A 21,489-nucleotide genomic window follows, 5' to 3' on the forward strand; every position below is an offset into this window, starting at 1 on the left:
CTTATTTAAGTGAGGACATGGGAGCTTCAATGTGTTCCTCCTGACCCTGCCCACAATTCTAACCCAACTATAAGGCCTCCCCTGACTGGAGCAGTGACTGAAACTGAAGGATTTAAGACCTTTAGGTTCTGGGAAAACAACAACAACAACTGATAGAAAACTTTTCTCCTCTGTGTTAACTAAGAGTTTGGAGGCAGTTGCTAGAGACCCATGTGATGAGGTTCTGGGTATCACTAGTTTGCAGAGATCTGTGAATTCCCAGGACATGCTTATGTAGCTACCCAACTGAGTGTTCCTGGGATGAAAGTGAGTCTTCCTAGTTACCCCTGACCTCCAGGAGGGTAGTAGATACATCGAGCTCCCATTTGGTGCTGATTCTAGAAGAACACCAAATTTTACTTGCTGAAAAGACAGGAACAAAGAGATTTTCCTTAGGTGCCAATTCAGGAGAATTATATTTTGGCATTTGGAGAAATCTTTGATCCATCCAGTCACAGATTGTTGTACTTCCTTTATTTTTAAGATTTTTGCTACTTAAGGTACCTCATCAGTTGGAGTTTAATCCCCAGCAAATAGACAAAATAAATGAACAATCCACCTACTGGGGTTCTAGCACTTGGTGAAGAGAATCAAGAAAACACACAAAGTAAATGGTTTCTAACAAAATAGAGCTTTTGGAGAAGCCTCCCCTGACTCCCACTGGATCAGCAGAGTTCTCTCATCTTGTGCAATAAATAGGTTAAAGACTATGAAAACAAGGGCTAGGGAAAACCTGAAGGTCTCAGTTTTCACCAAACTGTCTGAAATTGCAGTTAGCAATTATGGGCCAATCCTTCAGATTTAGACAAGAACAAAGAATAACAAAAACTTCCTGAAATCTATCATCTAAATAGAGTTTGAGGTTTTTAATCAAATAAACCAATTATCACAAATAGTATTATTTAATACCTTAAGTTTTTTTTGGAACAGATAAGGTATAGTGTTATTTAAGTGTTGACAGATTTTAAACTTGAACAAAAACATCACCCCCAATAAACAAAATCATGAAAATAATTGAATAGATTCAAGCACAGCATATATATGTGCATGTGTATACACACACACACACACACACACACACACACACACACACACACACACACTGAACCTACAAAAATGAACCATGATTTTCAAACAAACAAAAAGTAAGTTGAAGAAATAGATGAATTAAGCCAATGAAATAAAGTCTGGGAAGAAAATAGATTTGGATAACAGACCCAGTGTACTTTCCACATGACTAACAGGAGTGCTAAAAAAAAAAAAAACAACAAAAAAAACCAACAACAAAAAATAGAGAAGATGTTACTAAGTAGTAGAAGGAAATTTATCTGAACAGAAGACTCAAGTCATCAGATTAAAATGCTTCACTAAATTCCAGGCAAGATAGATTAAAAAAAAAAAAAGATAATACACTGCTGTGAAAAAAATGACCACCAACTGAGAATTTGAAAAATGAGACTTACTGTTTATAAGAACTGCATTGCAGAAAGGCAGAAGTGTTCACCAGCCAGGGACTGATGGCCAGACCCAGTTGCTTAGCACGTTCAAATGATAGACTTTCTTTTACACCTGAGTATACAACCAAGACCCTTCAAGATTTACTTTATGTTCATCAGGAGGCAAAGGGGTCTCAGACACCCTGACAGTGAAAATGATTCCTTGTAATGATCAGAAGGGAGAGGAGAGGACTTTATAACTGAGCACGCTTCAAAAAACCTATTTGAAAGAAGTCCTGATGTATGTTTGAAATAAGTCAACTATGACAAATTATATATTTTTTCAAGGAATTAAATATCAAAATAATTCACTGTTAGTTGTAATTCTTGAGTTCCAGCATTCAGAAAATGAGGTTCTGTTAATTATAGTGGGAATTATTTTCTTATTGATACTTAGGCACATCTTGGTAAGATTCTAGAACTCTGAGGCTAGAAGAAAATTCTTAAAAGCTTTGAGATAGAAAAAAAGAATTTATATGATTTTCTTAAAAATGATTTTATTTGACATCATCAGTTGCCTTTTCTAAAATTAAATTCTTTGTAATTTACATGAGACTAAGTTTTTGTAGCAAATGCATAATGAGTGATAGAATATATCTGGATAGAGATGGACTGAATATGAGGAATGTGTATGTGTACGTATGTGTGTGCTTGTTACTGAAATGAATTACAACCACCAAAGAAAGGAGAGTCAAAGACTAATGCTTTATTTTATAACAACATTTAGTTCTTGGAAATTTTATACAAAATAGGTTTTGGTTAGATAGTATTTGAACTTTTTTGCAAATAGTAAATAGACAAGAGAAATTAAGAATAAGAATATTCAAGCAAAGGTATAACTACTAACTAGACCACTTTTAAAATAAAAAAAAGTGTTACTTAAAACAATCATATTATTGCTTTACATATAGGCATTTCTTTCATTTTCCTTATGTAGATTTCTTACATTTTCCTTATGTAGATTTCTTGTTTCATTGGCCTTAACTTTATAATCCTTAGGATTGAAGACAGTGTCTACATTAAGAAACTGACATAATTAGAAAGTATTGACGTCTATGTAAATTGACACCTACTGGGAAAAATACAAAAATATACATCAAATGCTCACTTTGTACCTACCCACTGGCAAAAGCATTCTGGGAGTTCTGGATAGTATCTATTTGACCATCTGTTTTCTGAGTCACCTCTCAACTAAACAATCATTAAATAGCAAGAGACAGCACTATATTTAAGGACATTTTTACAATGGCCATTTGGGGATTAGGATCCATTCACTCTGGTCCATATTTTCTTTGGTTATTTATTGACTTTTGATAATGGGGAAGGAAACTGGAGTGCAGGAATGATATTTAGATCTCAGGTTCCAACTGATTGTGGTCACCAAGTCCATGGACGTGATTGTCATGTTCTCTCCACCTAGGGACCTTTAAAGAAAACAAGTTTGGGTACTTAATAGTTTCTTTCACTGGGCTTGTCAGAGGTTAGTATTGAAACAAAGGTATTTTCAGTAATCATTACCCAGACTTAGAAAGAACTGGGAATAAAAATTGTTTGACTCGGAGAAAAGTAAAAGAATAAATGTTTATCTCATTCACCATGACTGTATTCCCTCTTTTTCAAACCAATTCTTTCTGAAATACTGCTGAAAACATACAAATACCTATCCCTCTCAAGCTTTGCAGGAAATAATTAGGGAGAAAATGTCAATAGAGTAAAAAGAAACTAGAGGATAGAAAGAGGCTGATGTTTTGTTATTCATAGGACCTCTAAATGTGTACTCAAATTCTTCAGCCTTACATATTCCACTTGCTTTTGTCTACTTTCACATATGATATATTTTTTAATTAATTATTTTTGTTTTTAACTTTTTAACCACCAAATAAACCTGCAGATTACATATGGTATGAAATCTCACACAATTCAACAAGGGTACCTGCATAATGAACATTTGTATACCTAACCCTGAATTGTATCTCACATCTTTTTTTTTTTTTTGAGTTGGAGTCTCACTCTGTCACCCAGACTGGAGTGCAGTGGCATGCTCCCGGCCACCGCAGCCTCGACCTGCTGGGCTCCGGCGATCCTTCCGCTCAGCCTTCCAAGTAGCTGGAACTACAGGTGTGCGCTACCACACCCGGCTAATTTTTAAAATTTATTGTAGAGATGAGGTCTCGCCAAGTTGCCCAGGCAGGTCTCAAACCCGCGGGCTCAGCCAATGCGCTCACCTCAGCCTCCCAGAGCGCGGGATTACAGGCTGAGCCACAGAGCCCGGCTCGTATCTCACATCTTTAAAATAAAGAAAAAAGAAAAAAGAAAAAAACTCACACTATTGTCCAGAATTCCTTTTTATTATTATTATTATTATAATTATTGTGATTGTCTTTATTATTATTATTAAGTTGTAGTCTCATTCTGACACTCAGCCTAGAGTGCAGTGGCATGATCATGGCTACTGCAGCCTTGACTTCCTGGGCATGGCAGTTCTTCCACCTCAGACTCCCAAGTAGCTGGGACTACAGGTGTGTGCCACCATGGCTGGCTAATTTTTAGATTTTTTGTAGAGCCGAGACCTCGCTATGTTGTCCAGGCTGTTCTTGAACTCCTGGGCTCAGGCAATCCTCTCACCTCAATCTCCCAAAGTGTTGGGATTACGGGCATGACCTGGCCTCCTATTATTTTTATAAGTGGATTTGTATTACTCTCAGAGGAGTAAAAGGACATTTGTCAATTAAATTTTGTCTTTTCTTCATCTAGTTTTTGCTTTGGAAAATATCGTAACTTCTGATTATATCTGGATGGGCATATTGTTTCAAATTCTCTCTAAATAGGGAATTCATCCAGTTTCATCACACATATGCCACACAGACATCTAAACCTGAAGTGAGCAAAAGTTTCATTAGTGGAGTTTTCATTTACATTCTTGTTTAGAATACTGTACAGTACCTCCCAGTAGAGAGAATCATCAAAGCAGTTCTGATCAGATGGCTGACTCCAGACAGGTAACTTTAGAATTAAACCTGCAAAGGGGAAGGGGAAAAAGTCATGATATGATGCTGAAAAGGAAAATCTCCTTGCATAGCAGTTAAAATACTGTTATAAAATCACCCCCTTAAGCTGACACGGTTACTTTGTTGCCAGAAGTTTAGAACATTTTTGGATTTACCAATTGACTTGCTTATAAATCATCTATTATTAATCTTCTGAGAGCATGAGGTTCAGGGAAGTGTTCACTTTTTATGCTGACCTGTAATCAGACCTCCAACAACTGCTGTTCCGATGGACGAACCCAGTGCAGCTGCCTGCATGGCCATTGTAGACCTAGAAAGCCAAATGAAGAGAATTCTGTTTTTCCTGGACACCAGCAAACAAATCTCACTCACTGAGGTGTGGACGCCTGCCATCTTGGGGCCAGAGTTCAGCATTACATACCGGTTGCTGGATATACATTCGTCATACTTTTTTTTATGTTTGTATTTTTTTGAAACTCTTGAGCAATGTTGGAAAATTTTCAGACACACTTAAACAAAATCACCTTTTAATGTATCCTTAGAAATGATAAGAAGACCTTTTTAATAAAGCGTTTAACCTTCTCAAAATTGATCCTCGATCTGATTCATTTGGTAAATGTTTATTGAGTACTCGCTCTGCGTCAGCTTCTCTATTAAGCACTGAGGGCAGAATAATGTATAAACCAATATGGACTACCACTGCTCCTCATCCCATTCTCAAGAACAGTTATAATGAAATTATAAAATCTATCACTAATGTCAGAAAATCAAATTTCAGCATATACTGTAGACAACTCAATGAAGATATATAAGCATATCTCTATGTTATCTTAGACGTCATTACTTCAAAATGAGATTAGTAAAACATATATATATACTGTACAAAGATATATATATTTACATACATATATGTATAGTTTGGGGAAAGGAATAATGTGCTAAAAGGCTATTGAAATTCATAAGGGTGTTACATAAGTGACAAATGAACTAGGAATGTGGGAAACTGTTTAGCACAGTACCTCATTCATAGCAGGCCATTAATAAAGAGTTGTTGAAAGACTGAATGAATGAATCCAGAAAAGCAAACAACTGGAAAATGAGGGTTTATTCGTGTTCAACCCTCCTCATCCAAGATAGAGAATGTGCTAAACTCAGATTTGTTTTTTTCTATTTATTTGAAGGGTTTAAATTGTTCTAATATATAAAAATTTCACAAGTAATACTCATCATTGTAAAAATAATAGAAACTGAAAATTAAAAAAGAAAAGGAAAAGTATCAGGGTAAAAAGGAAAAGGAAACTGAAAATAAAAAAGAAAAGGAAAAGCATCAAGGGTAAAAATATAAAAGTTCAATCATGCTATAATACTCATTTTCCCTCTAAACATGTCTTTGGTATCGTCTTTGTCAGTAAAGGTAGATCTGGACCACAATTTGAATTGCCTTGAAATACTGTACAAATGTCCTACAGTTATAACTTATAATTTATAGTTTATAGGATGATATTCAGGCTACTTCCAGTGTTTCATATTTTTATAAATGCCATGAGAACATATATTTTTCTGAGTACCCTTATGAACCTGTCCAATTATTTTCCTAATATAAAACTTATCTAGAAATGAGATTATTAGTAAAAGATTTTATATACTTCTTAAGGACTTTTAAAAATAAGAAATGGTGCAATTTATATCTCCATTGCAATATTTTAGCCACCATGCAGTATTATTATTCATTTATTCTTCCTCACTTTGATAGGTGAAAAGCTTGCAATTTGCTTTAATTTGCATTTCTTTGATTACTAGCGAGATTGAATTTTTATATATACTTATTTATTTGATTTTTTTCTTTTGTAAACTGCCTGTTAATTTTACAGGAATTTGCCAAGATCTTTTACAAGGTTTTAGGAGATATTTTTGTTAAAGGCTGTTCTATGATCAAATAGGCTTGGAAAACACCGAGTTAAACAAAATTAATAGCATTACTAGAGTTAGGCTGTCATAATTTGCAAAAAATGTCCCTTATGAATATTAACTTTCCCTTGTTCTATGATTACCAAAAACCTGATTTGTATTTTAATATTCTAAATAAACACATGTGAAGAGTCTTGGCTCTCAGACATGATATTTGGCGTGAGATATTTTATTTGGTGTGAGGTGTGTGAATTTTACCAACGTGAATGGGCCTTTAAGGCTTGCCCCCTCCCTTCCTCTGAAATTCCTCAGCCTGTTTCCTCTGCTAACGAATAAGTCGAGAAGATGTTTCTAAGCCTGAATGAATACCCAAGGACTAGACCCTCAATCATGAGACTTAATGCCTGGCCCCCCAGTGAGCCTGGTCTTTGAGAACCAGAAACACTTGTTTTATTGCGTCTGTGGAACTGGTCTAGGCATGATGCTCAAGAATTCCTAATCCTGAGGCACTTCTTATTAAGTTTGCACAGTGTGTGCACATTCTAACACTTAGGAGTTGAGCTCATTAACTTGTGGTTTTATCATTGCTTGATTTGCATTAAAATATTTCAGTGTTTGGTCTCAACAGTGTTTGGCCTGGAGAGAACTGAAAAAACAAACAATTTCTGGGGTCATTCTCCAAATTTACAGACAGAGTTAAAAAACACATATCAAATGAGTTAACTATACACACGAAGGAGGAAAAAAACTTCCTACTCATTAGAAAATATGATGAAATGATTTTTTGATATATGTATTATTATTGATCTCAACAGGGCTAAATTTTAATCTGCTGAGATTGAAGAGAAGATTTTTCTTTTCAAATTATGCAACTCCAGTCAGTGGTCACTGTGAGACATTTCTAGACACACATTCCCCTTCATACTTTCAATTGGATTTAAAAACTGAGCAGTCTGATTCCTCTTTACTTACTCTGTATGACCTGGACTCTATGATCTTTTCAGCTGTTTTGCATGAATGATATTCATATCCAATTGTTTCAATCTTGCTGCCTAAAAGTGACAACTGATGGCCTATGGTATCCCTTCTATTCTCCTGGGTTTGACTGATAGCTATTTTTTCCTCTGGTTATTTAAATAAATATTTATGGCCACCTTAAGGAAGACTCTAGGTCTGTCGGAGCAGGAAGGTATTTTAGAGATTAAATAGCCAAATTTTCTTATTCTGCAGAAGAGGAAATTGAGAATCAGAAAAGCTGAGTGACATCTCAAACATCACATAGCTAGTTAGTAGCAGAGTTGGAAAAATATGCCAGTCTTATTGATTTTGCAGATCCAACTGCTTTCCACATTATTCTAACTCTTTCTTCTTTATGTAGATTGGATGATAGTGACTATTCAACTCATCACATGTGTTCCCTCCTCCATAGAGGGATCAAGAAAAAGCGTAAGATTGCTGTAATCTGACTGTGATGATAAAATTGTCCTACCTGCTAGGATACAGCTGTCTAAGGTAGAGACATTTAAATTAACACTCTTAATTTAAAAAAAAAATTTATTTTAGATTCAGGGAGTACACATGCATGTTTGTGTACACATACATGTATTGCGTAGTTTTATGGATTGAGTCTTAGGTGGCCCATTCCCCAGATGGTGAACATTGTACTTTGCATGTAGTTTCTGAACCCTAACTTCTCATCCACCTCCCCCTTTATTGGTGTCTCCTGTATCTATTATTTCCATCTTTGTGACCGTTTAGCTCCCATATATGAGTGAGAACATGCAAACACCATTATTTTTTTAAGGAAACATTAAAAATGTTTGTGAAGACATATCTTCCAATATAATTCTATTCTAACTCTCTTCCCTCAGTTGTGTCTCTTTGGATCCAATAAATACTTCAAACTGACCTGAACTGCTAGGAAAAAAATGCTCTCCCATTACTGGATATCTCAAAGAGTGAGAGAAAATATCTTGGGACCACGAGGCTGGAACACTCATTTTTGTACTCACGTGTCAGATGCTCCCATGGCGACTGCCACGATGCCGGCGAGGCCTCCCATCATGCCAGGTAAACCATGCAGATTATGTACTCCACAGGTATCATGGATCCTCAGTTTAGTAGCAAAAAGTGGCTAAAATTGTAAAAAGAGAAACTCTTGTTATTTTGGTATATATACAGAGCTCTGTAACTAAAGTAAATAACCAGGCAGAAATGTTTTTTTTATAAATAAATTTTGTTGTTTATATTTAAGGTATACACTATGATGTTATGGGAATACATATAAAGTACAAAGTTCTACAGTGAAGAAAATGAACATCTCTCATCTCGCATAGTTGTTACTCATATTTTGTGTGTGGTAAGAACAGCTAAAACTGACACATTCATCATAAATCCTATATTCAGTTCAGTTTTATTACCTATAGCCCTCAACTTGTACATTAAATCTTTAGATTTTTTCCATCTTACAAGTCTGTCACTTTGTATTCTTTGGTCTATGTCTCCCTATTTCCTTCCCAGCCCAAAGGAAGTAATTTTATCTGCAGTTCAGTTCCTCATCCATATCTGAAGTCCACTTAAGTAAAAGGATTTGAATATACTGGTGGCAAAACTGTCATTTCAGTGTTTGGTGCATAGGTTTGAGGAGAGTGATTTCGAGTTCTACTTCTTACCTACTGATGACATCCTAAATCCCCTAAAAGAGCCCAGAGTCCATAATCATACAAAACAAACAAACAAAACAAAAATGGAACTGCCCTGGAGGGAAGTAACACATAAGTACTGAACACACAATTCGTAATAAAAAATACTCTCTCCTGTTACACAGAAGTCAGGGAAGAGTTCCACCGTGCCACTGAAATGCGGGTGGTATTTCTGAAATGAAGGCAAATGGCTTCTAAACAAGAAAAAGAGCTTATGAAAGGAAACTTCCAGGTATTTTCTGCAGGTGAGATGTGAGAGAAAAATGGTACAAATTCAAAGTTACTGAGAACGTCTGTCATACTTACAGTCAGGAATTTGTATCCAAACACGGAGAGAATTCCTGCAATGCTCCCAATGATCATAGAACCAAATGGGCGAATTGCCATGTCCGCACAAGTGCCCACAGCAACTCCTCCAGCAAGGGTGGCATTCTGAATGTGAACCTGTGTGGAAGGTAGAAACAGGAATGAGATGCATTGAACAAGGCAGAGTTCAGAAGGATTGGAAGAATTTAGAGTTCAGTGGACTCATGGCACATTCTACAGTTGAGAGAGTTACTGATTTTTTTTTTTTTAAGTTGGAGTCTCACTCTGTCGCCCAGGCTGGGGTGCAATGGCACACTCATGGCCATGGCAGCCTTGATCTGCTAGGCTCAGGCGGTCCTTCCACCTCAGCCTTCCAGGTAGCTGGAATGACAGGTGTGCACCACCACACCCAGCTAATTTTTTTTGATTGTTGTAGAGATGAGGTCTTGCCAAGTTTGCAGGTTGGTCTTGAGCCCCTGGGCTTAGGCAATCCTTTTATCTCTGCCTCCCTTGTGGGATTACAGTTGTGTGCCACCACACCCAACTAATTTTTTTTGATTTATTGTAGAGACGAGGTCTCACCATGTTGCCCAGGCTGATCTTGAACCCTCAGATAAGCTTGGCTCAGGCAATCCTCTTGCCTCCACTTCCCAAAGTGCTGTATTACAGGCGTGAGCCACCATGCCCGGCCTTTTTTTTTTTTTTTTTTTTTGAATAGGGTTCTTTGTAATTACAAAAAGTCTTTCATCCAAGTAGTTGACATTTTCTGTCTTTCTTGCCGGTGTCCCTTGGTAGTGGATGAGTAGTCAGGTTAATGACACCAGTGGTGAGATGCATAGGAGAAAATAAAAAAAAGTTGTAGTGGGAGGCTGCGGGGGGGGGGGTATAAAACAAATATTTCTAGCAGTATTGTGTCTAGTTATGTAGTTGTTGGAAAACATTTGTGGTTATCATGAATCAAAAGACTACAACCACTATGTGCTTGTAGAGTCTATGGTATTCCAACATTCAAAGAGGAAATGTAGAGACACTGAAGTGTATACATTCCATATCAAAGAAGAGGTTTTGAAGGGTTGGTGAACTAAGAACATCTGAGAATGGAGGGAGAATCAACTTCTCTTTACTAGAATTCCTCAGAGAAACTACATTCTGACTGTTCTGCCTTAGGAGAAGGGGTTATCAGTACTTTTATTTATTTAATTTTTTTTTTTTTGAGTAGGAGTCTTACTCTGTCACCCAGGCTGGAGTGCAGTGGCATGCTCACAGTCACCGCAGCCTCGACCTGCTGGCTCAGGTGATCCTTCCACCTCAACCTTCCAAGTAGCTGGAACTATAGGCATGTGCCACCATGCCCAGTCATTTTTTCTTGATTTTTTGTAGAGATGAAGTCTCACCAGGTTGCTCAGGCTGATCTCAAACCTGTGGGCTCAGGCAATCCTCTTACCTCGGCCTCCCAAAGTGCTGGGGTTATAGGTGTTAGCCACCATGCCCGGCCTTATCAGTACTTTTAAAAGAGAACTACTGAACTGTACATGTATAATTATTTTCTTTTCACTGTTTTCAATTATCTCTTATAAGGCAATTTGTGGAGAACTGAAATACATGTCCTCAGCCATGCTTTAAAAATAAATTACAATATCTTTTCCCTTCCCCAGGTTAAAAAAGAGTAACTGAATCTGAAGGTTACTCCTTACTGATGTTTTCCCAGCTCACAGGCAAGAAATGCAAGAGACTGACTTAAGAGGATATAGAAAAATTTTTGTTTGAAGTAATTTTAAACACGCAATAGTTGCAAAAACACTACAGAGAGTTTCCTCATCCCTCATCCAGTTTCCCCCAGTGTTAACATCGTCATGGTCATAGAAAAGAAATTAACATTAATATAATACTATTAAAGACCTTATATGAATTTCACCATTATTCCCAGTAATGTCCTTTTCCTTTCTCAGTATCCTACCAAGGATTCCCCATTGCATGTCATTGTTATTTCTTTGAGGGGAATACTTGCAGGTGGGAAAAGAGAACCAGCCATCCCACTCTCTTTTTCTAGTCTTTGACGAGTCTTTTTTTTGGGGTACGAGTTTACTCTGTCACCTAGGCTGGAGTGCAGTGGCACGCTCCAGGTCACTGTAGCCTCGACCTGCTGGGCTCAGGTGATCCTTCTGCCTCAGTCTTCCAAGTAGCTGTAACTATAGGCATGTACTACCATGCCCAGCTAATTTTTTGATTTATTTTGGAGACAAGGTCTCAGTATGTTGCCCAGGCAGGTCTCGAACCCGTGGGCTCAGGCAATCCTCTCACCTCCGTCTCCCAAAGTTCTGGGATTACAGGTGTGAGCCACTGCACTCGCTACGTCTTGTTTCTTAAGGGAGATTTCCGAAGAATTGGGAGTAGTTAGCTCTGACATTAAAGAAAAATACATCAAAACTTTGATTTGTACATGAATACATTCATTCTCTACTAGATTGTAAATATTTTTGAGAACACTTTTTAATTTGCCAGAGTACAAATTTAATGACTAAATAAATACATAAATATGCATTTTCTTCCTCAAAACATTCTCCAAGGTCTGCAGTTTGGTGATTTGTCCTGCTAGATCAGTAGTGATGTAAAAATGACCTGCTACTTATCTGAGCAAATGTCAGTGTCACTACATGTTAAATTTCCATGGAGGTTAAGACAGCACTCACCATATCAAGCTTGCCTCGGTGTTCCACAAGGCTGGAGAATGCATAGGCTGTGATTACACAGGCGGCAAGAGAGAAGTATGTATTTACGATGGCTCTGTACTGTTTGTCTCCAGCTTCAGCAATGGCCGAATTAAAACTGGGCCAAAACATCCATAGAAAGAGAGTCCCTGAGCAAACCACAAGAAGAAAAATTAGTTCTGAACATGGAAGGCAGTCCAGGGGAGGGAGTTTGCTTTGGGCCCTGACAATGTCTCTACTTTCAGGCTTAGTTATCTGGAGTTAGGAGAAAAGAAGAATATTAGACCAGCATAAATAAAGTAGTATTCGAAGGATGTTACTTTCTTTAAAAAATTATTTTACTTATTAATTTTTTCTTTTTTTAGAGTTAGAGTCTTACTATGTTGACCTTGCTGAATTTGAACTCCTGGGCTCAAGCCATCCTCCTGCCTCAGCCTCTCAAGTAGCTGGGACTAATGGCATGTCCCACTGTGCTCAGCTAGGATGTTCTTTTTTTGAGCATCTTCACACCCTTGTTGGAGTTAACTGTCCTTCATACCTGATCAAATAGACAAGAATCTGGCAAAGTTCATCAGTACTCACCAATCATTGCAAACAAGTCCGAGTGGTACACAGACTCTTCATTTTCATGCCCGCTTCTCAGACCAGATCGATACAAGACGCCTGCTACAGCCAAGCCAAAGTAAGCCCCGAAGGCATGGATAGTCATTGATGCTCCAATATCAGAAGCCTGAGGTGACAAAAGGCATTCATGAAAATAGAGGTGAACCTGAGTCTCGTTATGGAAGGAATGTCAATCAAAGAACTGCTATGTTGGTTAAGTAATTAAAAAAGAAAGAATGAGAAAGCGGGGTAAAACAAGATAGTGAAGTAAAAAAAATACACACTTTGGAGCACCACAGAACTGACTTAATCTTAGGTCAAGTACTTCTTTACAATGTGACTTTAGGTAAGTTACTAAACTTCTTTGAATTCCAGGTTCTATGAAAAGGGGAAATATTACCACCTAACAAAGTTATGTGAGGCTTTGATGAGATCAGGTTTTTAAAGTGCTTGTCCTAGTTGGGCATGGTGGCTTATGCCTGTAATCCCAACACTTTGAGAGGCAGAGAAGAGAGGATTGCTGATCCCACCAGTTCGAGACCAGTAACAGAGTGAGACTCCAATTCAAAAAATACAATACATCCTAGGTCACTTCTCTAGGTGGTGGTGATTCTCAGTGAATTATGTATTGCATTTAATACAAAATGAAAATGATTTACATTCACTTGACATTGTACTAGAAGCTCATTTGCTACTCAAGATGTGAAGTTTGAAAAACCCAGAGTTTGTCTTCATACTTTTTTTTATTTTTTGAGTTGGAGTCTTACTCTGTTGCCCAGGTGGTAGTGCACTGGCACACTCACAGCCACCCCAGTGTCGACCTGCTGGGCTCTGGCGATCCTTCCACCTCAGCATTCCAAGTAGCCAGAACTACAGGCCCCCGCTACCACGCCCAGCTAATTTTTTGATTTATTGTAGAGACGAAGTCGCGCCAAGTTACCTGCGCTGGTCTCAAACCCGTGGGCTCAGGCAATCCACCCACCTCACTCTCCCAAAGTGCTGGGATTACAGGCTGAACCACCGGGTCTGGTCTTGCCGTCATACTTTTTACTCTGCTAAATGACCTGAAAACCAGTTGAGGACCAAGATTTATTTGAAGAAATATATTTTAGATCTCTCTTTAGTATTTGACCCAGTAGTCTACGTTTCCTGCTTCTAAAGGGAAAGTTCAGAGTAACAAAGCCTAGACATTACTTTATACTTATTAAGGTGAGAAAATGACACGAGTCTATTTTATTTAAGATTTTCAAATTGGTTCATATTGAGGTAAAAAGAGTCTCCTGGTTGTTGCTCCTTCGATTAGCCATTGACCCAGTTCCCTTGAAGACTCCGTAGCCCCTTGAAGATCCGTACTTGGCTGGAATGAGTCCAAGCATCCTTCCAGCATATCTGACCCTTTTAACAATCTTTAGCCTCCCAAAACACTCAGTCTCCTCCCATCTAAAGATGCCTTGCCGTGCCTCACCACCTAGTTTTAGGAGGGTGAGAGGTGGTAACTAATCATGCTTAGACTTTACAAATAGCATGAGTCTGTGTCTTTCTTTAAATGCTCACAAATTTGTGGGCAAAAGAACCTGCCCTGTTTCTCCCTCTGGCACCAGCAGATTAGTCTTTATTCATCCAACACACATAGCCCATAGGGTCTTAGTTAGTTTTAGCTACTTACCTTTGTGGTCTCGTGTTGTACCAGCTAATCCCTTTTACCTTGATCCAACTAAAGATTTTCCTTTAGTTCCTCATTACCAGCTCAAGATTCTGTACTTACTGTTACCTTGGCTAGAAGTGCATTTCTCCCCATTAGTTACATGAGAAAATCCTAGGTACCTTTCAGATCCAGCTTAACTGTCACTTCCTCAGAAAACCCCTCCTTGGTGGGGCATGGTTGCTCATGCCTGTAATCTTAGCACTTTGGGAGGCTGAGGTGAGAGATTGACTGAGTTCAAGACCAGCCTGTGCAATTTGCCAAGACCTCATCTCTAAAATAAATTAAAAAATTAGCCGGAAGTAGTGGTGCATGCCTGTGGTTCCAGTTACTTGGAAGGCTGAGGCAGAAGGATCACCTGAGCCCAGCAGGTCGAGGCTGCGGTGGCCACGAACATGCCACTGCCCTCCAGCTTAGGCAATAGAGTGAGACTCCAACTAAAAAAAACCAAAACAAAGAAACAAACAAAAACCCTCCTTGCTACTACAATCTAAATTAGGTCTTCCAGTTACACTTTCTTATACCTCTCCTCTGCATATTTTTCATAGCATGTATTATAATTTAGAAATATATTTATGTGTGTGTATGATTGTGTCTTTTGGTGGGTAGGTGGCTATGTCATTATTTGCTTGATTTCCATCTCCTCCACTAGATTTGTAAACTCTATAAGTTCAGGAACCTTCATTATTTTGTTTGTCATTGAGTCCCCAACACCTAGAAAGTTGTCACAAATATCTGTTGTTAATTCTCATATTGGGAATATACGAGGAGGAACTCAAATCATTCTACAAAAAAGATACCTGCACATGCGTTTGTTGCAGCTGTGTTCACAATAGCAAAAACATGGAACCAATCATGCTACCCATCGAAGCTGGACTGGATTTAAAAATGTGGTACATATATACAATGGAGTATTATGCAGCCATAAAGAAGGACAAACATATGCTTTGCAGCAGCTTGGATGGATTTAGAGTCTGTCATACTCAGCGATCTATCACAGAAACAAAGAACAGAGTACCATATGTTCTCATTCATAAGCGGACCTAGAATGATTATCATAATACTATAAGAAAGGGATTGGCAGTAGTGGGAAACTGCCAGGGGAGGTGGGGTGGGATTAACAGTTGAGGGAAGCTGCCAGGGGAGGGAGGGACACATCTCATCAACAAGGGTACCTGCATAATCAACATTTGTATACCTAATCCTGAATTGTACCCCACATCTTTAAAATAAAAAGAAAAAAAATCTGCTATTGATTTAAATGTTCTGTAGAAGTATAAACAAAATAACAAACTGCTAGAGAGTGCCCAGAAATATTCTATTTTTTTATCCTTGAGAAAATCAAGGAGGGTAAGAAATATGACTTAGGCCTTAACAAAAACCTGTATAAAGCTTTATATAAGGCTACTATTTACCTAGTGGTTGAAATATAAATAGAAACTGTGATCATTGGTAGGCAATACAGTATCAGAAGAATTGTGGTGTTAGAAAAAACTGCGTGTGACTCCAGACTCAGATAAGTCATTTAGCCTCTGTGATAAACAGTTTTGCTGTGTATAAATGATGGCAACTACTATACCTACTGTACAGTGTTGCTGGGAAGATGAAATGAGATAATGTTTATAAAATCCCTGGTTTACAATAGGCACTCAATAAATGATGGCTAAAATTACTGCTTGCTTTGGTATCACTCTCACCAAGGTTTGCCCCTGTGTAGAGGGCATCTCTTATGTGTTGTGGCCAGAATGGATGCCCGAAGCTAGGTAAGTATATGTTATCTAACTCTTACCATAAATATCTCACCAACCAGATATTCATTGCCAGCAAAGACAGCAATTTCTATAATTGTCATGATCAGCATTTGGACTGGACTCGTTTTTCCCAGGACAGCTCCAAAAGAAATCAGAACTGTGGCTGTACTAAAGTCTGCATTTATCATGCTGAGGAAAAGAGAAAGAAAAAGACTGAAGTAATGCACACCCAAAATAAAACTGACCAAAGTGCAAGCCCTTCTACCACCAGGCCCATCCAATGCTTCTCCTGGGCCTACTTATTACCCCCTCCCTCTTCTTTTCACCATATAATACCTATTTGCTCTAATACACATACACACATACACACACACACACATATATATATACACACATACATATATATTTGTGTATGTGTGTATATATACATATATATACATATATATATATACTTATTTATTTTACTTGTCCTTTATCTCACTTAGGGTTTTACTCTATTTTTTGATCTGATCAATGAATTTCTTACAGTGATTACTGTTTCACAATAATAGGAGCACATGTTTACATTTTAAAAACACTCTTCAAAAAATAACTAGTGGGAGAGTTTTGCTCCCTGTAGCTGAGATGGAAGGAATAATAATTTTATGGAAGAGGATTTCTTGTACCCTTAGCATCAAGCCAGAGAGGTTACAGACATGAATGTATGATCCAGCTCAGTAGAGCAAGGCATAAACTTGGATCCTTAGATTTAAAAAATTTCTGTTGCCTAAGGGAGACAATTTACCAGCCAGCTCAGAGCCTAAATGGCAATGAACTAGCAGGGAAATAATTGAACTGAAAACACAATGGTTGAAAAATAAAGAGTTGTCTTAATCTGTTCAGCTTTCTCTAACAAAATACCATAAACTGGGCTTCTTATAAATAACAAGAACCTATGACTTATAGTTTTGGAAGCTGGGAAGTTCAAGATCAAGACGCTGAAAGATTTGGTGTCTGGTATGGACTCACTTTCTGGTCCATAGATGGTGCCTTCTAGCTGTGTTCTCACAAAGTGGAATGGGTGAGGAGTCTCTCTTGGGCTCTTTTACAAGGACACTAATTCCCTTCACGAACTCTCTGCCCTCATGACCCAATCACCTCCCAAAGCCCCCACCTCCTAATAGCATCACATTGGACTTTAACATATACATGGGGAGGGGGGCATAAACATTCAGACCACAGCAAGGATGCTCACTTTTTGATTCCAATGTTAATTTTCTGTCCATGGCTGTGTAGGATCCCCTGTGCAATAGTGCCCCACTGGAGGCCCAGAGCAGCAATCAGTAGGTTGATACCCACACTGCTGAAGCCATATTTCTTCAGGAAGGTCATGAGAAAGCCAAAGCCAACAAATATCATAACATGCACATCTTGGAATACTGGAAAAGAGCAGAAGAAAAAAAAGTCTGCATTAGGAGAGCATGAGGAAAGTGTTACCTCACAGTATACCACATTTATTAAGTGCTACCACCTTTGAATAAAACACTGCAAAAGGAGTGTGTTAACTGGGAAGCAAGAGGCTGGTTCCAACACCAGGTTGGCTACTTACCAGCCATGAGACCTTGGCAAGTTAGTCAGTATTTGAGCCCTTTTAGAAAACTATGCACTGCTATGCCAGTGTGCTTTTTATTGTGTCTCTGAGGAATTTTTCATTATTTTCCAGCTGAGGACATTTGCAAAGCACAAAGCAAGTATCACTCCCTCCAGCAGACTTTTTCAATACTCCCAGGGAAAATTAAGATTTCCTCTTGTCATTTACACAGCTTTCTGTACACACCTAATCTTTATCATTTGTCACGTTGTGACAAGCATTTATTTAGACTTGCATCATCTTGCAATAGTCAGGGAGGCACCCATCTCCTGTTCTAGACTGTGAGTTTCTTGATTGAAGGAGTTAAGATGACTACATCCTTTTGCTTTCTGGGCTTTGCATGATAGCATGCATTTAGGAGAAAAAGCAGTAAATGTTTGTTGGATGAATGAATAAATGGATGAGTTCCAGTCTCTAGTAATCAAATATGTATAATAGCACCTGGACATCTTACCAGATTATTATTTACAAATGGGATGATGTCTTTGTTAGCACCATGAAGCACTAAGCAGACATAGGGCTATATCTTCTCGAGGAAAATAAAAACAAAACACTCAACTTGGTGTCTCAGGATATGAGGTTAGTTCTCCAATTCAATTATGTGATTGTGTGATCTTCAGCAGGTTATTTATTCTTTGTGAGCTCCAATATTTTCAACTGCTAGATCACTCACAGGATTACTTTGAGTGCAGTAACTTGTGTGAGAGGATTTTCAAATAAAAGTAAGTAAATTACCATACAAATAAAACATGTGATCAAATGCAAGATAGTGAAAACACGGGCTCTTCCCTCAAGAAACTTACAGCTTAGTTGGTAAAATACATATTTAGATGAGCCATATAAAAGTGACATATTTGCATTAAAAATACCTGACATTAAAAATGGTTAACTATTGACCATTTCTTATGGCTCATTTTAATAGATGCACAAAACAAACTGAGACAAAATTGGGAACAAATGCAAAACCAGAGAGAAAATAAACTTTTTTTTTGAGTCGGAATCTCACTCTGTCACCCAGCCTGGAGTGCAGTGGCATGCTCACAGCCACCATAGCCTCAACCTGCTGGGCTCAGGTGATCCTTCTGCCTTACCAGGAGCTACAAGTGTGTGCCACCACACCCGGCTGAAAATAAAACATTTAAGTGTTGAGTTAGTGTTAACTATTGTGGCTAGAGGTTTAAGTGGAAATAGACATAAGGGAGGACATTCCTAGAAAATATGTACTAGAGGAAACTGACATTAGAGGTCAATTAATTTGTCCAAAGGGTGAAGTCAAGATTTAAATTCATGCCCGACTCCACTGATTTCTACATTCACTGAGCACTGTGCGAGTGTAAAGATAACCAAGGTAGAGCTCTAGTCTCCCAGGCATGCAAAAACCTATCACCAATGCTGGCTCCTCTCTGCCTCTATGCTGCCATCAGGCTGTGTTTGAGGCTGAGAGACTATGCTACCCCCTTGGGCTTGTCTACCATAATGGATGCTGTGATACCCTGCCCAGATTCCCCTTTCAGATGGAAGGACTTATTCTTCACATTTCCTCTGGGCTGTCAGGAATGCTGCCAGATGGCAGCCCTAAGTTCTCAATTATCTCTGGAAAATGTTCTTGTTTTGCTTACGGTCACAGTCCTTCTCCAGGGTAGTCTGCACCCAGTGACCAATCCACATGAGCCTCTCCCCTTGTCTCTGGACAATCAGTTTCAGAACCTCCTGTGGGGTCCACTGAAGCGTTTCCTCCTGCCCCAATCCTTCTCGTTCAGTTGTTGACCCTTCAGGTGTCGTCAGGTGTCGTTTTTCAACCCCTCCCTACTCAGGGAGCCTCAGAACTGTAATTTTACCTCACCTGCTGGTGGGTATCTGTCAAGCAACATCAACCTGATGATTTGATTTTTGAAATATGGAAGACCATAGATATCCATTTTTCTTTACAAATTGTTTTGCCATCATTTAATTTTTATACATAAATATTTGATTTAGGTCGTAGACTAAGTTGAAGGGGAACTTAGAGGATACGCCTGATTCTTGCTATGATTTTATTCAACCTTTCTGGGATTTAGTTTTCTCTTCTTTTAAGGAAGGCTTGAGTTTGATGATGTCCAAAGTGTCTTCTAACTCTACAATTTGTTTTACTTTGCTTTTATATTAGAAACCTAAGACACAGAGAAGTTAGATGAGTTGTTTAGAGTCACAAAGCTAGAATAAAAATAAGGGTCCCAATTTTACTTACTTCTCTGTTTCTTTTTTTAATTACAGAAAGTTATTCTTATAAACATTCTTGCTTGTTTTAGAGTACTCTTGTCTCCCCTGCAATTTACTGATATTAAAGTGGGTAGTAGCCAACTAATTTTAAAAATTGTTTTATCTCAATGCAGGAATAGAAAATCAAAGTTTCACATGTTCTCACTTTTAAGTGGGAACTAAACAAGGGATGCATATAGATGTAAAGCTGGAAACAAGAGACACTGGGGACTTTAAAATACGGGAGAAACAAAGAGACACAAGGATTGAAAAACTACCTATGTTTTCTATGTTTACTATTTGGGTGACGGGTTCAATAGAAGCCCAAACTCCAGCATTAATTAATATATTCATGAACAAAACTGTGCATGTACCCCTTGAATCTAATTTTGTAATGTCTCAGAGTGAGAACTGTTATTCTTCAGATTCTATATCCCTCCCTTTGATGAAAAAATCAGACATTTTATATGGGAGGAAGAAGAATTTCACGTATTAAAACCGTGCTTCAATATTTTTTCTTCCTCGTCTAATTCTTGTTACTGCTTTTAGCCACTAGGGGGCGAAAAACCCTCATCTATTATTCAAATTGCAAAAGAGCTTAAAAAGTTGTGAAGTCTCTTGAAAATAATGACCATGTATGAAAGGGTGAATAAGAATGTTTATGTGGTACCTAACCCTAGTAAGAATGGCCATCATTAATAAAACAAACAACAACAGATGCTGGTAAGGATGTGGAGAAAAGGGAGCTTCTATACTGCTGATGCTTCTATGGAAAACAGTGTGGTGATTTCTGAAAGAACTAAAAATTGACCTTCCATATGACCCAGCAATCCCCCTACTGGGAATATTCCTGGAGGAACTCAAATCATTCTACAAAAAAGATACCTGCACACAAATGTTTGTTGCAGCTCTATTCACAATAGCAAAAACATGGAACCAACCATGTTGCCCATCGAAGCTGGACTGGCTAAAAAAAATGCGGTACATATACACAATGGAATATTGTGCAGCCATAAAGAAGGACAAACATACGGACTTCGCAGTAACTTGAATGGATTTGGAGTCGATCCTACTCAGTGAACTATCACAGCAACAAAGAATAGAGTCCCATATGTTCTCACTCATAAGTGAACCTTGAACAATTATAATACTATAAGAAAGAGATTGAGCCGGGCTCGGTGGCTCAGTTTGTAATCCCGCGCCTTTGGGAGGCTGAGGTGAATGAATTGCCTGAGCCCGCGGGTCCGAGACCCGCCTGGGCAGGCGAGACCTCATCTCTGAAATAAATCAAAAAATCAGCCGGGCATGGTGGCGCGCGCCTGTAATTCCGGCTACTCGGAAGGCTGAGGCGGAAGGATCGCCGGAGCCCAGCGGGTCGAGGCTGCGGTGGCCGGGAGC

The 21,489-nt window shown here is 38.4% G+C and overlaps 1 protein-coding gene across 2 annotated transcripts in view; it reads right to left on the reverse strand.

The window, feature by feature from the left end:
- Positions 1 to 2,826: 2,826 nt before the first annotated feature.
- The window catches only part of RHAG (Rh-associated glycoprotein), a 30,272-nt gene continuing 11,609 nt past the window's right edge, over positions 2,827 to 21,489 (reverse strand). Inside the window, exons 2-10 of one of the 2 annotated variants that reach the window (XM_008071052.1) lie at positions 17,458 to 17,641; positions 16,262 to 16,412; positions 12,750 to 12,897; positions 12,150 to 12,316; positions 9,460 to 9,597; positions 8,464 to 8,585; positions 4,780 to 4,853; positions 4,479 to 4,552; positions 2,827 to 2,959 (exon numbers count right to left, since the gene is read on the reverse strand). In XM_008071052.1, the coding sequence (XP_008069243.1) occupies positions 2,885 to 2,959; positions 4,479 to 4,552; positions 4,780 to 4,853; positions 8,464 to 8,585; positions 9,460 to 9,597; positions 12,150 to 12,316; positions 12,750 to 12,897; positions 16,262 to 16,412; positions 17,458 to 17,641 (1,133 nt within the window). In that variant the 3' untranslated portion in view covers positions 2,827 to 2,884. The remainder of the gene's footprint in view (positions 2,960 to 4,478; positions 4,553 to 4,779; positions 4,854 to 8,463; positions 8,586 to 9,459; positions 9,598 to 12,149; positions 12,317 to 12,749; positions 12,898 to 16,261; positions 16,413 to 17,457; positions 17,642 to 21,489) is intronic. The other variant, XM_008071053.1, reaches the window with a different exon arrangement.

This window comes from Carlito syrichta, unplaced genomic scaffold (genome assembly GCF_000164805.1).
Source record: "Carlito syrichta isolate Samal-C Ts95f unplaced genomic scaffold, Tarsius_syrichta-2.0.1 Scaffold314106, whole genome shotgun sequence".
Taxonomy (NCBI): domain Eukaryota; kingdom Metazoa; phylum Chordata; class Mammalia; order Primates; family Tarsiidae; genus Carlito; species Carlito syrichta.